General features: G+C 62.0%; 1 protein-coding gene across 2 annotated transcripts in view; it reads left to right on the top strand.

The window, feature by feature from the left end:
• The first annotated feature begins 1,899 nt into the window (after positions 1–1,899).
• LOC111150126 (anoctamin 1) overlaps positions 1,900–16,781 on the top strand; it is a 78,777-nt gene continuing 63,895 nt past the window's right edge. For both annotated transcript variants that reach the window (XM_022507501.1, XM_022507499.1), the window contains exons 1-2: positions 1,900–2,039; positions 9,837–10,169. In XM_022507501.1, coding sequence (XP_022363209.1) covers positions 1,932–2,039; positions 9,837–10,169 — 441 coding nt within the window. In that variant the 5' untranslated portion in view covers positions 1,900–1,931. The remainder of the gene's footprint in view (positions 2,040–9,836; positions 10,170–16,781) is intronic.

Raw genomic sequence — 16,781 nt, 5'->3', positions numbered from 1 at the left:
GCTCAGCACCCCTCCCAGCCCTAATCTCGCCTCCCATCATCAACGTGGGAGGCGGGCAGCTGGTTTGGGGGCTTTTAGAAGGTTTTGATTTAAGCCCGTGTAGCTGCGTCAGACGGGAGAGCTGCTCCGGCCCGTGGGGCCGTTGTACGGGGCGTCCTTCTCTCCGGCTTGTGGCACTTGCAGGGGCGCCCGAGCCCCTCCCTGCAGGGGTGGTAAATGTGGCTGCTGGAAGCTGTAGGGGTGACCAAGGCGCCAGCCCCCTCTTTGACCCTCACAGTCCAGGGGCACGTCGCTGGGGTTCTGGCGGGGGGGCGATGGCCCAAAGCGGTGCCCGTGCCGGACGTGCTCCCAGCTTGGAGTGGAAGGCTCCCCACTGGGGACCCGCACAGCTCCACACCAGGCCTTGCTGGGAGGCCCGTCCTCGACACACAGCCCGAATCCAGAACCTGGCACAGATCCATCTGGCCAGGCACCTTCTGGAGCACCCCCAAGCCACAGGTGCAGAACTTTCCTGCCCGAAGTGCATCCCATTGACCCCACCCCCACCCCAGCAGGGGTCCCTTGCCGGCCACTATGGGCTGAGGTCGCCAAAACCAAACACTTCAGAGCAAAGGAAAACCTTTGCCAGGGTTCCTCCTTTGTAAGCTCGTGCATGCCCGCTGAGAGCTGTGCGTCACGCACGCCCTCTGGGGCCACAGGCCCGCGCTGGTGGGCAGGGGTCTGTGAGTCCGGGAGAGACTCCCTGCTCACTTGGCTTCCTGCAGAGGGGACAATGCCTGCCAGGACGTAAGTGGGGAGAGCAGTGTGGGGGCGCACCGGGGGCCGGGCCCAGGACACAGGGAGGAGACGACAGACCCTCAGGGTCAGGTGGGCTGCAGATGTCCTAGCCAGTATGGCCGATGGCCAGTCACAGGGACTCCTTCCAGACCTGCAATCTCTGAGCCTGTATCCTAGGTCAGTGGGAATGGGGGGCTCCCATCCAGGGGTCAGGAGGAGCCTGAGGAAAGTGTCCGTCGTAGGCCCAGCCCAACTTAGAAGCAGCGAGAGTGTCTGGAGTGGCCCCGGTCACCTGGGGTGGGAGGAAGTGTGGCTTCTGTCCTAGACCTAAGTGCTCCTGTAGGTCCCTGTAGGGTCCCCTCCAGAGCAAACCCACATGGTTGCACCAAAGGTTTGCTAAGAGCCCAGGGTCTGGGAACTTCCCAGCTATAGTTGATCCCTGCTCTGGGTCATCTCCGTTGGCCCGCATCTTGAGTGCTCCCCGTCGTTCTCTGGTGGACCTGGTAACGGGCCAATAGATCGGGGTCCTTGTCGGTACTCCCATTCCACCTCGCTGCCTCCTCTGAAAGCCCTACTCACCTCCAGATTCACTCATTCAACTTGCAGAAAGTACTGATGGGTTCTGTCCCCCTTAGGGGACTTAAGTTCTGGGGGAGGAAATAGATAATAATCAGAAAAGCCAGAACATCATCTTATAAGGGCTGGGAAGGCTGCCGCAGAGATTTAAGAACAATGATTAGAAAAGGCCTTTCCGAGGAGGAGATGCAGATGCTTGAGCAGAGATCCGAAGAAAATGAGGGATCCAGACCTGTTCAAAGGCCCTGTGGCATTCCTGTGTTGAGTGTTCTAGAACAGTGGGGAGGCAGTGAACCTGGATCAGACCCACGTCCGCTTTTTTTTTTTTTTTAAAGATTTTATTTATTTATTTGAAACAGAGAGAGATCACAAGTAGGCAGAGAGGCAGGCAGAGAGAGAGAGAGAGAGAGAGAGAGAGAGGGAAGCAGGCTCCCCGCTGAGCAGAGAGCGGGCGGGCGGGGCGGGAGGCCCGGCCCCCAGCGAGCGCGCCAACGCTGCCCCGTCCGCCCGCAGAGGCCGCCGCGGCCGTGGATGCGGAGGGCGCGCCGCCCCGCCTGCCCGGCGCCCAGGCGGCCGCGATGAGGGTCAACGAGAAGTACTCGACGCTCCCGGCGGAGGACCGCAGCGTCCACATCATCAACATCTGCGCCATCGAGGACATCGGCTACCTGCCGTCCGAGGGCACGGTGAGTGCGGGCGCCGCGCCCGGAGGGAGGCCGCTCACCTGCGCCGCGCGCGCTCGCGGGGAGGCCCGGGGCTCTCGGGGCTCGGAGCGCGCGGGGGGCGCCCACCCGCGGACGCGGCGTGTCCGCACCCTGGGGCCAGAGCCCGAGCCCGAGCGAGCGCCAGGCTGGGCCCCGGGTGGGACGCCCCCTTCCGTGGGTGCCGGGGGGCAGCGGGCTGGGGGTTGGGGGAGCCGCGGGAGGGTGGCAGCCTCGGGGCCCCACCGCGCTGCCACCGTCTGGCGACAGCCGCGCCCTTTTGGGGCTGGACCCGCCAGCGACTGCCTCACCTGCCCTGGGAGCACGGAGTTCCCGGGACTCCGTGTCCCCGCCCGGGAACGCCTAGCCCTCCCCGCCAACTCCGGGCAGCAGGGGGATGCTGGTGGGTCCGGACTTGTTTCTGGGCAGGTCCAGCCCCCAGCGGGCGCCCTGCCTGGTGCTAGTGGAAGAGGGAGGCAGCTGGCCACGTGGTTGGGGACCCCTGTATCCGGGGTCTGCTACCCCCACCATTCTCCTGGGGACCAGATCCAGAAGTCAGAGGGGTCCTTGGAGGGCAGAAGTCACCAGTGAGGGATTTGGCTCAGAGTTAGAACCAAGTTTGCCCCAAGAGGGAGGGGCTGAGAAGGGCCTTCTGCTGAAGCAGGGGGCACCCCAGGCTGCTCAGTCTTGACCAGAGAAAAGTCTCCTTTCTCTCCCCCACCCCCCCACAGCAGCTGCCTGAGGCCCCCGCCTTGTTTCTTTGCTCTGTCCCCCGGGATCCAGGCCTGCCGCTGCAGCCTCCCTAGGGCAGAGCCTGGCCTTTGTGGAGGTGTCTGGGGGATGGGCTCCTGGTGGGGCGGCTAGCTGCGTTCTGAGAAAGGTGAGGACCCTCAGGCCCTGCACCCCTTCTGCCGCTGAGCTCACGCAGAGATGCTGGGGTGGGGGGCACTGGGAGCCAGTGTGGATCAAAAGGGGTGTCTGCCTGTGATAAACCCCGTTGGCCTGAGCCGCTCAGAGCCATCGTTTCAGCAAAGGCTGTGTAAACGCTGTGTGCCTGCTGTGGGCCAGGCCGTGGGCATCCACGGCTAACGAGACAGGGAGGCGTGCCCATCTGGGGCTTGAGGAGTGGTGATGGAAGGGGGCCCGGGCCAGCCACTAGGGACACTTCCTTAGCAGCCTAGCAGCCGGCCTGAGGCTGAGGATAACCTCGCTTAATTTCCATGACCCGATAGGGTCGGTGCTGTTTCTTCTGGTGAGGATACTGAGGCGGAGAGGGGAGCCATCCATCGGCTGGGAGGAGAGGTAGCAAGGGGCCAAGACCGGAGCAGGTGACCACGGGCAGCCTGCAGAGGAACGGACATCCTGGACAAGGAGCTGGTTCTACCCATAGTGGAGGCTGGGTGGGGCGTCTCAGACAAGGAAATCTCCCATGGGAAGACCCAGAGGTGGGAATGCAGGGACACCAGTTAGAAGGCATAAGAGACAGTCACACCCAAGGAGATGGAGAGGAGTGGACATTCCAGAGGTAGCCGGCATTCAACGTGATGATGGGTTAGACCCGAAATAAGGATGGGAGCCCTTATCGGTGGTCTCTGGACCTGTAGTTCAGGGACCTGTTGTTTACGTGGACCCAGAAACTCTGCCTTCCCCAAACCCTGGTGAGGGCCACGAGGTCTGCCAAGACTTGGCCCTCCATTCGAGGTCTCCACAGTCTGGAAACACACAGACGAGACCTGACTGAGACGGCTGACTTTGATTTTGCACATAGCTTTTACTAGGGGCAGTTTTGGAGCTGTGAGTCGGGGGGCACTGACCGCAGGAGGGACGGGGGGCACTGACCGCAGGAGGGACAGGTGGCCAGGCAGTGTCCCGCCAGACAGACAGGAAGCAGCGGCCCTAGGAGCAGGGGGCCCTGGGAAAGCCTCCAAGGGCATCCCCAGCACGGTTCAAGCCAATAATTGTTGCACAGTCATTACCCTGAGTCACCGGGGGAAGGTGGCTCTGTGCAGGCAGAGGCCAGAGGGCGTGGGCTGCACTGCAAGGAGTTCCCAGACAGGCGTCCATACGTGCCGCTGCTGTGTCGATGGAGTCGCAGCCAGCCGTCCCGAGTCCCGTCCCAGGCAGGCTACACTAGCCAGCCAGCGCCAGGGGCCTCTCCTCATCCTGTCATTCCCAAGTTCAAGGATAAAAATCACCTCATTGTTTCTGCACAGCAGGGTGCAAGAAATGACTTCAAAGGCCAGGGGCCAGGTTGAACACAGTTTATTTCACTGAGTTTTCTTTGTGTTTATCTTTGAAAATTTCTACTTTCTTCCTGACGGTTGTCAGTGGCCCTGATCCGCACACTCCAGCAAGCTCAGACACCCCGGAGGGGAGGGCTGGGTGCTGGCTTCGGCCGGCCTGCAAAGGAAGAGCCCCTCTGTGTTGATCGGCAAGCGGGGGGGCGACCTGTCTATAGGATGTGGGGGGTGCCCGAGGATCCTACATTGACTTGTAGTGCCCATGATTTGATTTTAAAATTTGGGGGATGAGAGTGCAGTTCCCAAATGTTTTCAAAGAGTCCCCAAACCGAAAGAAACGTCGCAGGTTCCTGATTTCATTTTCCCCATTTTAGGAACAAGGGAATGTCACAGATTCTCTGAACGTGATCATGTAGACTTGTCCCGGCTCTGGCTATTTCATACACACGTGTGACTTCGGCTCCTGGAGCTCCAGCTCCAAGCGAGAAGCCAGATAAACAAGTGCTGGTCACAGTCCAGCATCCACGGTGTGGACACGGGGTTCCTTCCCCTCCCCTCTTCTGCCCTCTTCTCAGAGTTGGGGAAGGGAGTCTGGAGAGGCAGGTGTGGACCCGATGTAGACGGCCCTCTCGCTGCCTGTGAAGTGTTGGGGGCAGTCCCGCTGCGGCGTGGACCTCTGTCCCCGACGCCCTCCTCCAAGAGCCATTTCTCTTCTATCACCTTTACCGTCTTTCTCAGGGACGCTCCTCCTGGGAGTACATCCCACCAACACTCCGGGTGTGATCCTCAAAACACTTTCAGATCTCCCGTGACTCCCGTCCATGCGAGTCGAGGAGACGTTTTTGTCCCCACCTACCAGATGGAACAAGGGAGGCTCAGAGCCAGGGAACGCTGTGTTTAAGGTGCCAGCCGGGCTGCGTCTCGGCCCTGGTGTCCTTGATCGGGTGACCCCCGCCGGCCGCCGTGCAGAGCCCAAGCTCCTGTCGTTCATGCATGTGTACACGCCTTCATTCATTCCAAAGCTGCGTAAAAAGATGAGCGACAGGCCCCCTGCCTTCAGGAAGGATGCGCTGCGTAAGGGCGCGGAGAGGACGTTGTGAAGGTTTTCTCAAGCTTTTGAACAGTAAAGCTCTACATAGAGTCTAACTTGCATCTTCCCTGCTGTAAGTTAAATCTTGATCTCTTTTCCCCTCCTGCACAAGAACAGCACCCACTCCACTGCTCTGTGGAAGGGCCCCGGAGAGATACACGGCCACCGGGGAGACTGCCTCTCCAGCTGCCCCGAAACCTAGCCCAGACTCCCTCTCCAGACTCTGGGCTCCGCCTCGCCCGTGTACAGTATTGTAGAAACGGACCCCACTCTTTCTGCTTAAAGGTTGCTAGCCCCTTATGCTTACCGAGAGAGGATCACCCCCATTTTATAAAACTAAGACCCAGACGGAGAAGCACCTGGTCCGGAATCACAGAGCGAATCAGCGACAGGGCCAGGCCAGGGAGGGAAACGGGGGACTCTCACACTAGGGCAGCAGAGCTTTGCACTTCCTCCTGCTGGCCCCAGCCATGCCTCCAGCTCCCTTGGTAAATTAACAGTCTGGCTCCGGTGCTGCCACCCTCTTTCACTTGTGGTCCACTCTGGCCAGGAGATTGTCCTCCCCTAGTTCTTCATTTGTGTTTTCTCGATTCCCAGTTAGAGCAGACTTCTCCTGGGGGTTCATCACATGCCAGGCCCAGCTGTGAACTCCACATACAGGGCATGTTTTATCCTCCAGTAACCCTGGGAGGGAAGTCGCGTTGAACGGGGAGGTCGGTTATCCCCCCTGACCCTGACGTTACAAGAAGGGCTCCAGAAGAACCAAGAGATTGTGCTGTGCACCTGGGAGAGCACAGCGGGTCTTGGAAGGCAGGTGGAAGGACAGTCATTGCAGATGAGGCCTCTGGGCCACCTCCAGGCCTCCAGGTGGAGGGAGAGGTTTAGGGCATATGTCTGCTCTCCCCCAGGCTGTCAGGCCCCCAAGGTTCCCGATCAGGCCCCAGCAGACCAGTGGTTATTGTTCATTTTTGAACCTGGTAACCATTTTCCTATCTCACGATGGTGGAGGAGTTTCGGCTGTCCCCCGGAGTAACTGCCCTGCTCTCTGACCTGCTGGGCTCACTCTGAACTTCCTTCCCTCTACTGGGGGGCTTTTGCCCATTTTGTTCAATATCAGCCAATATTCCCGCCAACCAGGGGCACGTATGGGGCCCCCACCAGGTACCAAGTCCTCCGTGTGCATGTGTGTGTGGCAGGTTCTAGATGGAGGTGAGTTAGGGACAGTCCCTGGCCTGCCTGGGGACCCCCACACCCTGCTTCGAGGCCCCTGTGAGCAAGAGCTTGAGAACAGATGTTTTCAGGGTGGCCCTGGCCCAAGACACCTGCATGGCCGGAGGGCTCGGGAACCTCCAGAGCACGGAGGCTGGGGATCTGCTGCCCGCCTGGGAGGGCAGGTAGGGTTACAAAGCACAGAGAAGGGAGGCAAGGCACACAGGTAGGGAGTGGACCGTGTGCAAAGGCGGAGAGCAGGGGACAAGGATGTCCTGAGTCCAGGCAGCCCCAGGGCTGTGGGGAAAGGAAGCCGGCGAAGGTGGCTCAGGCAGGACCTATACGTGGCGCCTGGCTCGGCTCGCAAGGTCCCAGTTCCCCATTTGGAAACCGGGATGAGCCCCTCGCAGAGGCCGTGGGAGTCGGAGTGCCCGGGAGGCAGGCGTGCCCTTGCACCGCGCCCACCAGGAGACCCTGCGTCCGCCCCGTCTGACGGCCTCCTGAGGGCTTGCCCTGCCCTGCTGCGGCTTCTTTCCCTGCGCCTCACGCAGCCCCGGGTCCGGCTTTCCTGTCCACTCCCCCCGGAGGAGGGATACCTTAGCCAGCCCCCTTCTCTGACCCTCCTGTGGTCTTGAGGAGAACCAGCCCTTGTTGCTGCTGGGATTGGTTGCGGGGGTGGGGGGGGAGGGGCAGCATGGCCCCCAGGGGCTGGGCCTGCTAGTTAGAGGGAGAACCCATCCCACACGGGCGTCCTGTGCCTCCGACAGTCGTCCTGGCCACCAGAGGGACACGTATATCGCCCTCCCATCTTATAGAGGAGGATGGCGAGGCCCAGAGCAGGTGCAGAATCTCTCCCAGGCCTCGTAGCTGGAATGGGACCAAGCCCAGACTTATCTGAGGCGTCCCACTGCCCCACACGTCTCTTCCACCCTGACCCGACCTCCTGGCTCTGGGAACAGCTGGGGCAGGACCTCCCTCGCTGTGTCCTTGGGCACAAAGCTTGGAGACGGCTCCTGGGGTCAGCCGGAGGGCATCTGGCCCTGACAGCTCGGGCTGAGTGCTTTGCAGGTGTGAGCCCCGCTCTCTCGGGGTCAAGCAGACCCAAACCACCTCGCCCCCGCATCAGGTCAGGGCTCAGGGAGAGGACATGCCACCTGGAAGACTGTTACTCACGTCCCTGTTACTGTGGGGGGTTGGGCAGTGCCCTGGGTGTGCAGACAGGACTCAGGGCTGGGCTCAGCCTCCCACCTGTGCTGTGACCCCCCTCACCGACCCTCCGTGTCCTCGCTGACAAACAGAGGAGAACCCCTCTTTCCTGCCTTTCCTGCAACAGGATCCTGGAAAAGACGCTGGGGTATTCTGTAGACGCTCTCCTGGGCTAGGCTGGGCCTTCCTTTCCCCTCTCCCCTACCCTGCCTGCCCTTCTACACCCGGAGGCTCTGGACAGACACCTGTAAGAGCCGGCTAGTGGGGTGTCTACACCGTGGGGTCCCGTGAAGGCGGCCGAAGCGGCGCTGGATCCCGTGGTACCATGGGTGAGCGTGGACGGCATACATCCAGCCGCCTGCCGGCTCCGGGGACCTGTCAGGCTGTGCGCGTCCTGGGACCGACCAGGGACCCTGAGATTCAGGAGCGTGACTCTCCCTCCCCTGCCAGGGGTGAAGGAATCCAGACCCTACAAAAGGCCCAGCCCAGAAGCCCGTCTCCCTCCTTCCCTGGGCAGCTGCCATATTCTAGGCGCACTCACCCCCCCCCCCCACTTTGCCTCTTTCCCTCTCCTCTCTTCCCCTGCCCCTGAGCTGGGCATTGGGAAAGACACCTGCCCCCATGGGGTCCGCCACCCTCCGGGCGTCCTGGCCCTGGAGTAGGGAACTCTTGCTGCTTCTCCCAACCGTCGCTACAGCCCTTAGGAGCCCCCCACAGTGGGTGCAGCCATTCCAGGGCTCCAGGCGACCTTGTGGGGAGACCCTCCAGGCACAGCTCTGTCCTCCAGCCGTGGGGCTCAGGGCCTGCCTTTAGCCACAGGCCAGCCTCACGCTCCGTGTGGGAGGGCCTCGTTCTCAGGCGACCGCGCGTGTCTCGGGCTGTTAGCGGGAGTGGGGTGGAAGCCAGGAGATCAGGGGCAGGACGGGTGAGGCTCGGCTCTGAGGACTGTCCCTGGTGCGGGGTTGCTCGTTGGAATACTTCCCGCACGATGTTACTTGTTTCTCTTACTGCCGCAGACCAGCTCGCCGACTAACCTCCGCCCTCGGTAACCAGCAAAATCCCACAGGAGTTCCAGCAACAGGTTTAGCGTTAGCAACAGCCGCGCAGGGGTCCCAAATTTTAATTCGCAGGCCCACATTTCTATCTCACTGCCCCCGCCAGAAGCCCCCAGGCAGATAAGGAGACCAGGCCCCACCCCACCTCTCCGCGCCCACCCCCAGGGCACCCTCTGGCGCAGGAGCAGGTGGAAGCCACGCCCAGGACAGGGAGCTCACATCCAGGTGTGGGTGGTTAGCCTTACCCAGCTTCCTCACCCTCTGGCACCAGCACCTGGGAGCCCAGCTGTCCAAGGCAGTGACCCTTTGTCAGCCCCTCCCTTGTGCTTGTCCGCCCCCCAATCCGGCCCCTGAGACCACCTCTCAGGTAAACCGCTGAACCCAGACGCTCAACTCGGGGACTGCTTTGGGGGGAACCCAAGCTAACAGGCAGCTAGCTAGTGGCCGAGCTGGAACCAGGCCAGGTGAGGGCCGTCGTGGGCCGTGGCCATTTCGACATGACCTTGCCCTGCACACTGCACGCTGGCCCTCAAAGGCTGGGAGTCGCTGGTGCAGACCGTGGGCTCGGCCCGCGCTGCCCCAGACCCTGCGGGAGAGAATAAGGAGCACTTCTGGTGGGGGGGCGGGGGTAGGTGTGGGGGGGAGTGGCCTGGCAGCCTTTCCCACTGTCTCTGCGAGCAGCTTGGCCCCTCCCGGGAAGCCTGCTCCGGCTCCACAGAACCGGGGGCCCGTCCGAGCTCTGAGGGCCCGGCTTGGCCTACCTGTGTGATTATGTGCATGTCTCCTTCTCAGGTGTCACCCCCACGAAGACAGGGCCACCGTGTGCGTGGCTGCCCCAGCTGCAGACGGCGCTCGCGTGGGACGGGCGTGCAGCGCAGCTCTGCTGAAGGCGGGCGGGCGGGTGGAGGAGGCCGTCCGGCTTGGTCCCTGCTCCCCCCGCGAGCCCAGCCTGACGGCCAGCGATCTCTCTTTCCCACGGCAGCTACTGAACTCGCTTTCTGTGGACCCCGACGCCGAGTGCAAACACGGCCTCTACTTCCGGGACGGCAGGCGCAAGGTGGACTACGTCCTGGTGTACCATCCCAAGAGGCCCTCGGGCGGCAGGACCCTGGCCAGGAGGGTGCAGCACGGCGATGTCACCCCGGCCGCCCGCGGCGCCCGCCAGGACCAGCCCCTGCCCGGCAAGGGGAGCGTGGGGGCGGCAGGGGGCCCCGAGCCCCCGATGGACTACCACGAGGACGACAAGCGATTCCGCAGGGAGGAGTACGAGGGGAACCTCCTGGAGGCCGGCCTGGAGTTGGAGCGAGACGAGGACGTAACTATCCCTGCATCTTGAGGGCTCGTGGGCTGGGCGCGCCGCCCGTTTCCAGAAGGTGGTGTGGGGAGGGGCCCTTCTGGCTCTAGCCCGGGCTCCCAGGACGGCGGGTGTGAAGGCCGCTTCTGTTGAGATTGCGGGAGCAATCGCGTGTTAAGTTTTGGGGTTTGGGGAGCCCCAAAGTAGCGCCCCCAACCCTGATGACATCTGCTCTGGGGGAGGGGTAAGGTCTTCTTGGCGATGACCTCCAGAGTCACGGCACTTCCTGCTCCGGTCAGTCCCTCTCCTGGGAAGACGCGCCCCTCCAGAGGGGCCAAGGACCGAGCTCTCCTTGGAGCCCTCCTGGTGCTGACCTTGGCTCTTCTTGGGGCCTCAGTTTCTCAATCTGTCAAGTGGGGAGGTGGGTCTGGCTCGATCCCTGGGGGGGCTCTGGTGCTCGGAAATCCCTGACCCTCACTGTTTCCCGGAGCAGCTGTCCCTGGCAAAGCCTGAGAATCTTTTGAAGGAAAGTTTTCTGGGGAGAGTAAAGGGCTGACTCACCGGCACACAGGGCGGCCCAGGTGGCAGGCGGGGGCCTGGATAGCCCATGGGACGGGGGTGCTTCTCTCAGCCTCTCAGCACGCTCGCTGTGTGCACCCCTGCCTGCTCCTTAACCTCTCTGGGCACAGGGCGGGGGGCGGGGCTTCCTCCCGTGAGCATTGCAGGGCTCACCCGCAGCCCGCCACAGGGTCCCTGTGTGGACTAACCGAGAATCCGGGAGTCTCTAAACTGCGGATACAGGGTCAGTGGGCTGCCTGGGGGAGCCGTGAGCCGGCGGGGGTGTTTAAAGGAAGCATTGGCCTGTTCGCCGTTTCATCCTTGAGAACCACGGTGCCCTTAAGTAATGAACACTTTGGGTCCGGTGGTAAGGATGCCCCGGGGTGCTTGGGCCGGCCAGCTGGTCCGCAGAGGAGCAGGTGTGAGCTCCCTTCTGCGCCACGTCGTTAGTGTCGGCCCTGAGTACCCCGGACCTGCTCCGTGGGGCCCCTCTCTCCGCAGACCTGGCGGCCAGGGGGCCTCGTGTTCTGTTGCACACACAGTGTTTCTCTGGGTGGCTGTCTCCTGCCAGGGTTCGGCTGTCTGGCAGGTGTGCACTTCTGCCGCAGGAGGGGTCGCCGTCGGAGTGGCGAGGGTGTGCAAGCGTCGAGTCCTGCTGCGGCTCTGGGGTCTCTCCCGGGCGGGGCAGCCACCTCGACTGCAGATGCGCTGGGCCTTTCGGGTTTTCCGTGACCAGAGCCCGGGCCCCTCGGGAGAGGGGAGCAGTCGGGTCGCTGACTTAGGGCATGGTTCTGGTTCCCTGTCCCTGCCAGCCCCCCGGCTTCTCATGTAAATGCTGTGGCCACTATGTAGACCTCGCCCTGATGTGGCCATTCACAGCTGGAGGGACAGACGGGCTCCGTTGGAGTCGGGAGAGCCCGCGGCGCCTGCGTGCAGAGCTGGGAGCTGGGGCTGCGGTCTGCACCTGCCCGGTCTGCACCTGCCCGGTCCGTTCCGTGAGCGACGCACTCTCCGCTCCCTCGTTTCTTCCCCACGACGGCTTCAGAGCCTTGTACTCGGAAGGCTCCCGGGAGTCTGGGAGGGAACACTGGCCCCGACAGATCCCAGAGCCTCTGCCTGTCCTTCCCGAGGCTCACTGGCTGCTCGGCCCGAGCTTCCCGTGCCACAGCACGGAGATAGCAGTAGTGTGATGCCAGTGGGTGATCCTGAGTCAAGGGCAAGGCGCTTGACGTGGCCGAGTCTCCTGGGCTGTTGTTAATACCACACCGAGAATCATGGTTCCTGCGGAGGGTGAGAGAAAGGGGCCTTTCCAAGTCCAGCCGACTGGGACATCCCACGTATCCTTCTTGAAACTCGATCTTCTCAATCGTGACTTTGAAATAAAAAGCCAACATAGAGACAGTGGTCACTGTCACCAAAGAAGACCCCCTTTTCCCCATAAGTGACCCACGAATTTCACTGATGGTTTGGCTCTGTAGCTACAGGAGGCTTTCCCACGGCTGACTGGGGCCATTTTAAAAATGAAAGATGTACACGGCACCACTGCAGTGTCCAAGGTGGCTGAAGCCAGGGCTGGGCCGTGCCCACCGGAGGCTCTTGCGTCAGGAACGGGGCTTTACGAGGGCCCCTGTGCTTCCTGACCTTTCCTGGGACACGAACAAGGCCCAAGGCTGTTGGAAAAACCCTCCGTCTGCGGCAGCCCGGTGCTCTCCCCCACCCTCCGAGAGGCAGGCAGGACCAGAACCCGGGTCAGAGGCGGCCTCCGAGGTCTGTGCGTGGACCGCTGCCAGTGCGATGAACAGCTCGTGGCCGTCTCCTTTATTCTGGGGAGAGACGCCCTGGCTAGTGAGTCATTCCCGGGGGTGTGCTGTGGTTACAAGGAGCGAAGGGCTTGCAGTTCAGGAAATAGGAGAGCCCCCAGGAGAGCCCCCAGGAGAATCCAGTTGTGTAGTCTTACCTGGTTTGCAGCGGGATCGGGGCTTATGTGCACATTCATGGGGAGAAAAATCCGTGCCTTCCATCAGATACGCCAACGCTGGGTGAGGCAAAGAATCGGCCTTTAAAGGGGCTGCTTCTCCCCGGTGCCATTGCTGTTGGAAAGTCCAGAGCAGCCCTTCCCAGAAGCGTCCCCAGGGGTGGGATAACCAAAAATGCTCCCAGATATTGCCAGCTGTCCCTGGGAGCCAAGCTCGCTCCTGATAGAGAAATCCTGTTTCAAAAGCAGGATGGGGAGGCAGGAGCAAAGAAGGAGGGAGAGGGAGCCTTATGGGGAGTTGGCAAATAAACCGTAAGACTTCCTGGGCCGAGGGGGGGCCCTCTTGAACTCTGCTGGCCCAGCCTTCTGCGACCATGGGCAGCTGCCCGCAGGCCACCAGGGCACAGAGATGACCCGCCTTCGCTCCTTGAGAGGCCAGTGGGTGCACGAGGCTGCGTGGCTCCTGGACACAGTTGGCCGCCAGCCCCACGCAGACGGGGCATCTGTGTGCTGGCCTCTGTCCTGGGTCCAGAGGTTTGCTGTGGTGAAGACGTCCTGTGATGACCCGTGGAAGACCTTCCAGTCTGAGGGCACAGGGAGACATGGAACGGGTAGTACCCCGGGGCAGCCATAACTAGAGACCACCAGCCGAGGGCTTAAAGCAACCCAGATGGGGTCTCGCATAGGTCTGGAGACCTGAAGTCCCAATTCCAGATCTCAGCGGGGCTGGGCTCCCTCTCAAGGTTTCCAGGCTGGATCCTTCCAGCTTCTCTCAGCTTCTGGGGGGCTCCAGGCGCCCCTCCACGCTCTGCCTCTGTCCCTATGCGGCCGCCTTCTGTATGTCCTTCTGCATCTCCCTTCTTCCTGCAAGGACGCCAGACATTGGACTTAGGGCCTGCCCTTCTACCATGTGACCTTGTCTTAATTTGGTTACACCTGCCAAGTCCCGTGTCCAAATAAGGTCTCGTTCTGAGGTTCTGGGGTTAGGACACGGATGTCTCTTTTGGGGAACCCCCTTCACCCCACCACAGCAGCTGAGAGTCCCCCAGAGTGGCTGGTTCCCTCAGGAGTGGGGTGGCTCACGCAGGGGCCCCTGGAGGCGCCCATAGGGGTCCAGGTGGTAACTCGTGGTTGGGGCACATCAGCACAGGTGGTCTGGAGGGTGGGGTCCAGCCTCGGGCCGGCTGTCCTGCTGCGGGGCCCGGATGTGTCCCGTAACCCACAGGGGTCCTGTCCAAGTGCAGGCTCTGACTCAGCGGGCCTGGGCTGGGCCTGAGCTGTGTTCCTAACCGGCTGGCAGGGTGTGTGGTGGCTGCTGAGCCCAGACCATCCTTGGAGGGGTGAGAAAGGTGCAGGTCTCTTCTCCCACGAGCCAGCAGAGGCACCTGCAGAGATGGGCCCACCAGTGTCCACGCAAGCCTTGATCCGCTGTTTGGTACCCCAGAGGTAGCCCCACATGGAGACTAGGCCAAGAGCCCACAGAGCCAGGGAGACCCACTCTCACTCATAACCCCAGTGTACAGGACAGACAGAGGATGAGCCTATGCCCGTGGGTCCTCCATCCTCCCTCCCTGCTCCCCTCCCCAGGCACTGTGGGCTCAGAGGAACCCAGTTTGAAAACTGCTTCCCACACTCCCCGAAGAGAGACCTTGAGGTGTCAAGACAGGCTTTGGTGCCTCCATCCAGGGGCTGGCCCTGAATGTCCATCTCACGCATGAGAGTCTAAGAGGGGTCCCGTGTCAGAGACCCCAGGACAGCATGACCGGAAGTGGCAGGAAGGGAGAGGAGCGTCTCTACTTCCGTCCCTCCTTCTGTCCGACAGCCGTGGGGTCAGCTGCCGGGCTCCCCATTAGAAGGAGGAGAGCACGCTTGCTTACAACTGAAACCCATCCGTATTTTTCAAGTCTGGCCTCAAAGCCTGCTGGACATTATTTATGTCCGTGGGTCACTGCCGAGAAGGCCACACACCAGAATCCCGGCCATGCCCCGAGGTTGAACTTGACCCCGGCTCTGGCGGAACTGTTGAGGTTCCGGACGCGGGAACCCTACAGTCTTCTTTGCTTTCATGCTGCCGCTCGGGGCTCACCCCTGCACGCAGGCTCCCCACATTCCTGCCCCGTGGCTGGCGTGGGCCTCGGGCAGCAAGAGTTTCCCATCTTTGTTAGAGTGGAGGCTGCTTTTCCAACGCCGAGGAGGAGCAGTTGTTTCCAGACCGAGCTTTGGGGTGCACAGTGGGGCCGTGAGGCCGGCCTCCGAGCCCCCTGTGTGCTTCAGACCCTCTGGGCCACTTCCTGGTGGGACGGCCTGGGCGCGAGTGGCTTCCTCTCTCTGGACCTCAGCTTCCCCGGCTGTGAAATGAACGTGATGGTACTTCTGTCCTCCGGAAGTGCTGGGAGAATCCAGGGGACGTGAATACAACCTCCCCTGTAGCTCTCCGGCATAGGCTGCTGTCCCCAGCTTCCCACCGGCTGGACGAGAATCAGAAGGCAAATCTGGGCGGGGCAGGGGCCCCCAGGGCATGGAGACCCTTCATCACCAGGCAGACGCCAGGTGACCGTGGCCGGTGGTGGGAGGGGTTGCCGTGGGCACGGAGAGGGCGGAGCCAGGCTTCCTGCCATCTCCAGCAGGTGTCCCAGGCGGGAGTCCGAGGCGGCTCTGGGGTTTGGCCAACTGTGACGACAGGCACGGCCCTGAGCATTGCAGGGGTGGGGGCAGACCCTCGTCAGCGCCCCGGGGCCTTATGGGTGGAGGTCCTCGACTTGAGAAGCCTGAGGTCCAATCCTGGCATCTCCACGTGTGAAAACAAACGATGGCAGATGGCCCCGGGGGCCTCACGGGTTTGGGAGCAAACCCCCACCCTGCGCTGTGTGGGCTCCCCTGCCCCCGCCGTGAGAAGGCGGTTGCAGCCCAGGAACGAGACCCCCTGCACAAGTGGCAGGAACGGGCCTGGGCTCTGAGCGGCCGAGCGCACAGACCAGGGCCGCGGGGCCCTGCGGGGGTGGTCCTGCCTCACGCGGTTCGCCCTGAAGCACGTGGCGTGAACCAGCCCCAGCCCCCGCCTCTGGGCTGAGCCCCTCTCCCGTGGGCCTTCCGCACAGTGGGGTGGCAGGGACCCTAGTCTAGTCCTGAAGGTATGATTTCTCCATTCATAATGGCACCATTTCACATTCCTTTCTTTGGCCTTAAAGGTACTATGTCTTCGTGCATGTTCTGTGGAGGCTTTTGCGTACCCTGCCCGGCTTCCCTTGGGCGTCCCTTGGGCGTCCCTTGGCTTTGCCGACGCACACTTTTAAAGGGAATTCTGGACATTCTTCTCAGAACTGCGTCTTTAAAGCACCCCCGAGACCATCACACGTTCCCCTTGGGTGCTGGGGTTTGGGGGTGAAAGCTTCGGCCCCAGGCTGCAGCTCTGATGTCCTCTCGTATCCCCAGGCCTGTGGTGCCCAAGTAGGCTCTTTCCGGCTCATCGAGAACTCTGCCAGCTGGCTGTTAACCCTTTGGGGGCTTGGCAGAGTGAACCCCAGAGGTCACAGAGGTCGACAGATGCTCCAGCAGCAGCTGGGGCCGGATTTGTTCCCTCCCCGGAGCCCCCGGGGCAAGGCTCACCAGCGTCCGCGGCCCCCTCCCTCGGAGGGGCGGAGGACCTTCAAACACCGCTCGTTGGGTTTTTAATGTTCCTTACGGTTCTTTTTTATTTCTGGAAGTTCTGTTTGGTCTTTTTCCAAAGTGGCTGTGTCATTTTCTTAGTGGCTTCCTGTCCTTGGCAGGACCTTTCTGTCCTGACGTTTCTTTCTTAAGAACAGTAAGCATCGCTGGTCTGTGATCCCAGTAACCCGCTCAGAGTCCCCCAGCGGAGGGGGCCCCTTGTGCAGGCTCTCCTCCCGGTGGGGCTGCCCTGCCCAGGGGTCCCTGAGGCCCGGGCAGAAGCCCTTGTCTGGAGAGGCTTGGGGCTTTGTCGGTCACACGTCCAAGGGCATTAGAGCCAGAACCACCTTGAAGCAAGGTCACAGGCTGTGGTTCCCAGACCTGCTGGGGCCGAGGAGTTTGGAGGCCAGGACCCTGCACGCAGGGGATAGAAGTCCCCTCCCTCCCCACCCTTG

The sequence above is a fragment of the Enhydra lutris genome, unplaced genomic scaffold (assembly GCF_002288905.1).
Source record: "Enhydra lutris kenyoni isolate GAN:26980312 unplaced genomic scaffold, ASM228890v2 scaffoldscaffold22, whole genome shotgun sequence".
Classification (NCBI taxonomy): Eukaryota; Metazoa; Chordata; class Mammalia; order Carnivora; family Mustelidae; genus Enhydra; species Enhydra lutris.
Note: the sequence above shows the minus strand (reverse complement) of the source record. Positions and strands in the feature narration are given on the sequence as shown.